Source organism: Calypte anna, chromosome 22, assembly GCF_003957555.1.
Source record: "Calypte anna isolate BGI_N300 chromosome 22, bCalAnn1_v1.p, whole genome shotgun sequence".
Classification (NCBI taxonomy): Eukaryota; Metazoa; Chordata; class Aves; order Apodiformes; family Trochilidae; genus Calypte; species Calypte anna.
Window position 1 is genome coordinate 4483401 of NC_044267.1, and position 8346 is coordinate 4491746.

The following is an 8346-nucleotide window of genomic DNA, read 5'->3' on the forward strand; positions in this document are numbered from 1 at the left end:
ACAAGCCACCAAGGACATGAATTTATTGAATCCCAACATCCCTTCCCAGGGTCTGTTTCCCTCTCCCCACCCCTGCTGGCATCATCTCCAGGAGGTTCTCAGCATCCCTCGGGGCGTTGGTACCTCCAGAAGGCGATGTCCCCATCGTCCCCACAGGAGGCCAGCAGCCCGGGCTCCTTGGGGTGCCAGGCCACGCAGTTGACATCCTGGGCGTGGGCACGGGGGACGTGGGCAGCCAGGGAGAAGGTGGGCTGCAGGGGGTCTGAGGAGGGGCTCTCCTCAAAGACACGGATGGCATCGTCACCGCAGGCTGTGGCCAGCGCCCCTGTCAGGTGGCACCTTGGGGACAAAGGGACAAGGTCAGGGGGAGGGGGGGCTCAGCAAGGGGGGTGAAAAGGGAGCCCAGGGGTTGCCTCCCACCAGCACTCACCAGGCCACGTCATAGATGGTCCTGGTGTGGTACCCCGAGAGGGTGCAGACACACTTCCAGGTGGGCTCAGCACCACTGCAGGACACCCCTGTGGGCAGGGGACACCCAGCTGCTGGCACCTCCAGCCCCTTTCCCACCCTGCCCCAACCCTTCCCCTTCTCCCTTCCCCTCTCCTTTCCCTTCCCTGTCTTTTCCCTTCCTGCTCTTTCCAAATTCCTGTCCCTTCACTCTTCCCTCTCCCTTTTCCCCTCCCTGCTCCTTTCCCTTTCTCATTCTTTTCTCCTGCTCACTCCTTCCTGCTTTCCCCCTTCCTTTCCTTTTTCCCTGCCCATTCTTTATCCTTTTGTTCCCCTTTTCCCTTTCTCCCTTCCTGCTCCTTCCCTGTTCTTGCTCCTTTTCTCCCTCTTACCTTTCCCCTTCCTCCTCCTTTCCCTTCCTCTCTTTTCTCCTTTCTGCCCCTTTCCCCTGCCCACTCCTGCTCTTTCCCTGCTCCTTTCCCCTTCCTTTCCTTCTTCCCTTTCCCCTCCCTCTCCCTCCCCTGCTTTTCTCCTTTTCCCTGTGTCCTCTCACCCTCCTGGTTCCCAGGTTGGTGTCTCCTCCACACCCTCAGGGTTTTATCATCACTGCAGCTCGCCAGCCTCTCCCCTCCCTTCTCCCAGGCCACACTCCAGACCGTGGACTCGTGTCCCTCCAGGGTGGCACAGCAAACCCAGTCGTCCTCCTCCTCCCTGTACAGCTTCACGGTGTCATCGTAGCTGGCTGAGGCCAGGAGCTGGGGAGGGGACACACACACAAACCCCCCCAGTCACCCCCAACCCACCTCGGGGGGGCTGGAGGGGCAGGGGTGGCTCTGGGGTGTTCACCTCCTGGTTGGGGTGCCAGACCACGTGCTTGACGTCCTGCGTGTGGGAGTTGAGGACACTGACACACTCGTACTCCTCCTCTTCATCCACTGCGGGGGGGAAAAACCTCACGGGGGGGTCCCAGTGCTCCCCAGGGGGGTTTGGGGCAAGGGGGGTGGTCCCCTGGGGTGGGGGGGACACGGTGCTGTCCCCCTCCTGCCTGCACCACCTTGCTTGATGCCTTTGGGCCAGACCCTGCACCCCAAACCTCCCTGATCCTGCACCCCAAACCTCCCTGATCCTCCATCCCAACCTCCCTTGATCCTGCACCCCCAATCCTGCACCCCAAACCTCCCTGATCCTCCATCCCAATACCCCCTGATCCTGCACCCCAAATCCCCCTGACCCCACACCCCAACCCCCCTCACCTTCCCAGACCCAGACGCTTTTGTCTCGGCTGCAGGTGGCCAGGAGGGTTCCTGAGGGTGCCCAGGCCACCGACTTCACCTCGTTCTCGTGTCCCTCCAGGGTGGTCACGCACTGGGGAGGGAGCAGAGCAGCTGCTGGGGGTCCGGGGGGTGCTCCCTGGGTGGGGGGGCTGTGCCGAGGGGGGGAACCCTCACCTCAAACCCATCCTCCTGCCTCCTCCAGATGCAGGTGGTGGCATCGAAGCTGGCAGAGGCCAGGAAGGAGCCGCAGGGTGACCAAGCCACGCGTCGCACCGTGCGCTGGTGCCCATCGTCCAGCACCGCCCGCAGCACCCAGCCCGAGCCTGGGGAGACCCCTGTGACCCCACACCCCAAAAACCCCACGGCCCCTGTACCCTCACCCCCCTCCATCCCCACCCTCGGGCCCCTAGGAGCCCTGCAGCCCCCTCCCCACAAGCCCCTCTACACCCAGACCCCCAAATCCTCACAGCCCCTCCACCCGCTGACCCCTAAAGCCCCACAGCCCCCTCCCCACACAGCGCCTCTACCCCCGACCCAAACCCCTCCGTCCCCAAACCCCTCCGTCCCCGCAGCCTCTCCATCCCCGCAGCCCCTCCATCCCCAAACCCCTCCGTCCCCAAACCCCTCCATCCCCGCAGCCCCCTCCATCCCCGCAGCCCCCTCCCCACCTTCCCGGCCCCAGATGCAGACCCTGCGGTCCCCCCCGCAAGAGGCGAGCAGGGTCCCCGCGGGGTTCCAGGCCAGGAACCAGCAGCGGGATTCGGGATGTGCCGGGACGCGGCTCAGCAGCTCCAGCGCCTCCTTCATCCTCCTCCTCCTCCTCCTCCTCCTCCTGCCTCCGGAACAGGAAGCCCCCGCGGTGCGGAAGGGGAAGCGGCTGCGGGGCCGGAGCGGGCGGGCGGCCATGTACACCCCGGGCGGGCCGGGGCTGCCGGGCGGGGGGCGGCGGAGGCGGGGAGGGGGCGGGGGGAGCGGTTCGGGTCCTGGTTCGGGGGCTCTGCCCAAGCAGCCGGAGCGCAGTTTGGCCTCGGCCCTTCCCGGCGCTCTCTCCATCACCGCGCTCTGCACCGCGCTGGCCGAGCCCGCCTGGCTCCGCATCCACGGCGGGACCTGCGCCCGCCAGGAGCTGGGGGTCACCGATGTCCTGGGATACGTGGAGCCCGAGCTGCTGCGGGGTGAGGGGCGGGGACCCCCCGGGGGTGCGGGGAGAGGAGGAGGGGGCAGGCAGGGACCCTCCGAGTATGGGGGGTGGGGGGGGACAGGGACTCCCCGGGGGTGCGGGGAGAGGAGGGGGGGGGGCAGGCAGGGAGCCCCCGAGGGTGCGGGGTGAGTGGGGGGGGCAGGGACCCTTCGAGGATGCGGGGTGGGGGGGCGGGGACCCCCCGGGGGTGCGGGGAGAGGAGGGGCGGGCAGGGACCACCCCCCAGGGATGCGGGGTGAGGAGGGGGGGGGGTAGGCAGGGACCCCCCGAGGGTGCGGGGAGGGGGGTGCGGGGTGGGGCAGGGACCCCCCGGGGATGAAGCGTGAATGCGGGGGGCAGGCAGGGACCCCATGGGGCTGCGGAGTGAGGAGGGGTGGGCAGGGACCCCCCCAGGGCTGCGGGGTGAGTGGGAGTCGGTAAGGAGCCCCCGGGCTGTGCCCTGGTGGTCAGGGGGCCCGGTGCCATCCTGGGGGGCATGAAGAGCGTGGCCAAGAGACCCCCAGAGCTTCTCTCCCCCCCCTTCTGCTCTCTGAGCAGTTTGGGGTCCCCAGGTGAAGAAGGACAAAGGATCCCTGGGCAGAGCCCAGCCCAGGCCCCCAAGATGCTGGAGTGGAGCATCTGCCCCCTGAGGACAGGCTGAGAGCTGGGGGGGTTCAGCTGGGAGAAAAGGAGGCTGAGGGGGGACCTGCTCCATGCTGGGGGGACCCCCCATCTCTGCAGGGGGGTCAGGGGATGGCTCCACAGTGAGAGGATGAGGAGTGATGGACACGAACTGGCACAGCAGAGGCTTCAGTTCAAGAGGAGAGAATTCCTCTTCACCCTGAGGGCAACACAAGCCTGGAGCCGATTGCCCAGGGGGGGTTTGGAGTCTCCATCCTGGGGACATTCCAGCCCCCCCTGGATGGGGATGATCCTCAGGACGATCCTCAGGATGATCCCCTGAGCTCCCTCCCAGCCCCTGCCCACCCTGTGATCCATCAGCCCCTGCCCACCCTGTGATCCATCAATCAGCCCCTGCCCACCCTGTGATCCATCAATCAGCCACTCAGCTGGGGGAAGAAAAAAAATCAGGTTTTTTGTGTTTTAACCTTTTTTTTCTTTTCTTTTTCTTTTTTCCCCTGCCAGATTACTGCATGAACCCCCAGACCGTGCTGCTGCTCCGGGTCATTGCTGCTTTCTGCTTCCTGGGAATCCTCTGCAGCCTCTCTGCCTTCCTCCTGGATGTCTTTGGCCCCAAACACCCAGCCCTGAAGATCACCCGGCGTTACGCCTTCGCCCACATCCTCACGGGTGAATCCCCCCCCTCCTCCAGTCCCATTTCCCCTCCAGAAAATGCCATTAACCCCCCCAAAAAAGACCTTTCCACCCCCAAAGATCAGTGCCCCCCCCAAGCTTCCAGTTGCCTCGGTGATAGGATGCAGAATTTAGGGTGAAACCTCCAAGGAAAGGGTCAAACGTGGATTTCCTGCTGGGTTGGGTTGGTTTCTGGCTGGGGGGGGGGTTGCAGCCTTTGGGTTTTTTTGCCCTCAGGACACAGCTGCCTGGCACAGAAATCCCCATTTCTCACCCATTTCTCTCCCTTTGCCCACTGAGCCCCAGAATCCACTCATGGAGTCATTTTTGGGGGGGTTTTGCTGCTTCAGACATCAGAACCCCATTTCCAGCCCATCCCTCTGCCCGGGCTGCCCTTTGGCTGAGAAACTGAATCTGTAAATTCATTTCTTTCCTCTTTTTCTTGCATTTTTGTGTGAAATTCAGTGGAGCCCTTGAGTTTGTGCTGTGGGGTTGATTTGGGGTTTTGGGGTTTTTTTTTTTTTTTGGTGCCAAATTGAATTTTTTGGGTGATTTTCAGCTGGGAAATGGAATGGGCTGGGGAAACTTAAATCCACTTTTTGCCTCCTCCTGCAAAGCTGAGTTTAGTGATGAGTTTCTGAAGTTTGCTTTTCACTTCATGCACAAATTGAGCATCTTGAGTCACTGAGGTTTTTTGCCTTTTCCTGCAAAGTTGAGGCTGTTGGTGAATCTTTTCATGTGAAATGCAATTTACTGCTTCACTTCCTGATCCTTTGGTGCATTTCCATGCAAAATCCAGATTACTGATCAGGCTTTGGGGCTTTGCTTTGCTTTTTTTGCAGTGTAAAATCGAATTTCCTGACTCACTTTTCATTCCCCTGCAACACTGAATTCATCTTGGGATTTTGTTTATGTGAAATTGAATTTCTTGCTGGTTTCTTTTCATTTCCATGCAGAACTTGGGGGGTTTTTCATTTCCATGCAGAACTTGGGGGGTTTTTCATTTCCATGCAGAACTGGACAGATTTTTTTTTTGCCTATTTGTGTAAATTGGTTTTCTTTCCATACTTTTGCATTTCCATGTACACTGGATGCATTTATTCTTATTTTGATTCCCTTTCTCTCCTCATTTTCCCACCCACCTCATTTCCTTTTTTTTCATGCAAAAATGAATTGACTTTTTCCCTGCTTGGGGGGGGATGGGACAATTCTGGGCTGAATTGAATTTCTTTAGTAATAATTTTTTTTCTTTTTCTTTTTTTTCATCCCCCTGCCTCCCTCCCTGCCCTCTGCACCAAACTTCGTTTGACTTTTTCCCCTGGTTCTCTCCCCATTCTGCTCCCCCCTTTTTCCCCCTTTCCCCTGTTTTCTTCCTCCCCTTCTTTTTCTCCCTTCTTTTCCCTCTCCTTTTCCCTCTCCTTTTCCCTCTCCTTTTCCCTCTCCTTTTCCCTCTCCTTTCCTCTCCTTTTCCCTCTCCTTTTCCTCTCCTTTTCCTTCTACTTTTTCCTCTCCTTTTTTCCCTCTCCCTTCTTTCCTCTGTCTCCTTTCTTTCCCCCATCCCTTTATCCCCCCATCCCTTTATCCCCCCATCCCTTTATCCCCATCCCTTTCCCCCCCATCCCTTTATCCCCATCCCTTTCTCCCCATCCCTTTCTCCCCCATCCCTTTATCCCCATCCCTTTCCCCCCCATCCCTTTCCCCCCCTATCCCTTTATCCCCCATCCCTTTATCCCCATCCCTTTCCCCCCCCATCCCTTTCCCCCCATCCCTTTCCCCCCCCATCCCTTTCCCCCCATCCCTTTCCCCCCATCCCTTTCCCCCCATCCCTTTCCCCCCCTATCCCTTTATCCCCCATCCCTTTATCCCCCATCCCTTTCCCCCCATCCCTTTCCCCCCATCCCTTTATCCCCCATCCCTTTCCCCCCCATCCCTTTCCCCCCATCCCTTTCCCCCCCCATCCCTTTCCCCCCCATCCCTTTCCCCCCCATCCCTTTCCCCCCCATCCCTTTCCCCCCATCCCTTTCCCCCCATCCCTTCCCCCCCATCCCTTTCCCCCCCATCCCTTTCCCCCCATCCCTTTCCCCCCCATCCCTTCCCCCATCCCTTTCCCCCCATCCCTTTCCCCCCATCCCTTTCCCCCCCCATCCCTTTCCCCCCATCCCTTTCCCCCCCCATCCCTTTATCCCCCATCCCTTTATCCCCCATCCCTTTATCCCCCATCCCTTTATCCCCATCCCTTTCCCCCCATCCCTTTCCCCCCATCCCTTTCCCCCCATCCCTTTCCCCCCATCCCTTTCCCCCCATCCCTTTCCCCCCCAGTCCTGCAGTGTGCCACCGTCATTGGGTTTTGTTACTGGGCCTCGGAGCTGCTCCTGGGGCAGCAGCAGCAGCACAAGAAGTACCACGGCTCCCAGGTCTTTGTCACCTTTGCTGTCAGTTTCTACCTGGTGGCCGGGGCCGGGGCCGCCTCCATCTTGGCCACGGCCGCCAACCTCCTGCGCCATTACCCCAGCGAGGAGGAGGAGCAGGCCCTGGAGCTGCTCTCCGAGATGGAGGAGGCAGAGCCCTTCCCTGCCGACTACGAGGTGCTCAACCAGTTCCAGCCCCCCCCCGCATACACCCCCTGAGGGGGCACCCCCAAAACCCCCCCAAAACTCTCCCGGAATCCCCGAGGGAACTGAGGGGGGGAATGGGATCCATGTGGGGGTGGGGGGAGATCCCAGGGGGTTCCCAGCTCCTGGAGCTGCTGGGGGATTGGGAGCAGAGGGAGGGATCCCACTGAGCTCCTGGGATCCCCTCCGGGGCCTTGGATTGGGACCAAGAGGGAGAAATCCCACTGGATTCCCAGCTTTTCCCTCTGGGATCTACTTAGAGGTCAGAACAAGAGGGAAAAACCCCCCTGGGTTCCCACCTCTCTCTTCTGGGATCTACTTAATTGGGACCAGAGGGAGAGAGCCCACTGGATTCCCAGCTTTTCCCTCTGGGATCCCCTTGGAGATCCACTGGAGTCAGAGGGAGAAATCCCACCAGGGATCCACTCCGAGCTCTTGGAGATGGGGATAAGAGGGAGAAATCCCCCTGGATTCCCAGCTCCCTCCTCTGGGATCCACTCAGTCCTCAGAGATTGGAGCAAGAGGGAGAGATCCCCCTGGATTCCCAGCTTCCTTCCCCAGGATCCAGGTGGGGATCTTGTCACCAGGATAAGAAGGAGAAATCCCCCTGGATCCCACTCCCTCCTCTGGGATCCGCACGGAGCTCCTGTCACTGGGGGAAATGCCCCTGGATTCCCAACTCCCTGCTCCAGGATCCACTCAGACCCCTCAGAGATTGGAACAAGAGGGACAAATCCCACTGGATTCCCAGCTTTTTCCTCCAGGATCTGCTTGGAGATCTCATCACCAGGATAAGGAGAAATCCCACTGGATTCCCACCTCTCCAGGACCTGCTGGGAGATCTTGGCACTGGGACACACGGGAGAGATCCCACGGGATTCCCTCGAGACTCCTCAGAGATGAAAGGGAGAAATCCCACTGGATTCCCAACTTCCTCCTCCAGGATCCACTCGGAGATCTCACAACTGGGATGAGCAGGAGAAATCCCACCAGATCCCAAACTTTTCCCTCTTGGGATCCACTCAGACCCCTTGGAGATGGAGACAGGAGGGGTGCATCCCACTGGATCCCCAGCGTCCTCCCCTGGGATTCCCTTGGAGCTCTTGGCACCAGGAGAAGAGGGTGGAATCCCACCAGATCCCAAACTTTCTCCTCCAGGATCCCCCCCCAGAGGGAGAAATCCCAAAGGATTCCTCACTTTTTCCAGGATCCCCTCATTCCCACCCCCCCCAGCCAGGGAACAGGAGCCCAGATCCCACCAGATCCCCCCAGATCCCCCCCTTTCCTCTGGGATCCTCAGCCCTGGGACAAGAAGGACAAAACTCCCACAGATCCCCCTGGATCCCACTCCCAACCTCTCCTCATCCCACTCCAACGTTTTGCACTTTATTCCCTCCCCCCCCCAGCCAAGTTTGGGTTTTTTCCCATCCCAAAACCCCAGGATTTCCACCCAGAAATCTCCCTCTGCCCCCCCAGCCCCAATCTCCTGCTTTTTTGCCCCATTTTTCATCTCTTTTTT

The 8346-nt window shown here is 60.0% G+C and overlaps 2 protein-coding genes across 3 annotated transcripts; one reads left to right on the plus strand and one right to left on the minus strand.

Annotated features, from left to right (window-relative positions):
- Window positions 1-9: 9 nt before the first annotated feature.
- CIAO1 (cytosolic iron-sulfur assembly component 1) lies at window positions 10-2560 on the minus strand. 2 transcript variants are annotated; one of them, XM_030464065.1, is made up of 7 exons: window positions 2390-2560; window positions 1896-2044; window positions 1701-1812; window positions 1294-1382; window positions 1001-1202; window positions 431-518; window positions 10-339 (listed from the first exon to the last, which is right to left on the minus strand). In XM_030464065.1, the coding sequence occupies exons 1-7, from the start codon at window positions 2526-2528 to the stop codon at window positions 99-101; spliced, it is 1020 nt and encodes a 339-aa protein (XP_030319925.1). In that variant the 5' UTR covers window positions 2529-2560; the 3' UTR covers window positions 10-98. The 2 variants fall into 2 exon arrangements, with proteins under 2 accessions (XP_030319925.1, XP_030319924.1); XM_030464064.1 differs by having other exon boundaries at window positions 1896-2056; window positions 2390-2545.
- Window positions 2561-2608: 48 nt separating this feature from the next.
- Window positions 2609-8143, plus strand: TMEM127 (transmembrane protein 127). Its single transcript, XM_030464131.1, has 3 exons — window positions 2609-2896; window positions 4048-4212; window positions 6535-8143. The coding sequence occupies exons 1-3, from the start codon at window positions 2626-2628 to the stop codon at window positions 6840-6842; spliced, it is 744 nt and encodes a 247-aa protein (XP_030319991.1). The 5' UTR covers window positions 2609-2625; the 3' UTR covers window positions 6843-8143.
- The last annotated feature ends 203 nt before the right edge of the window (window positions 8144-8346 follow it).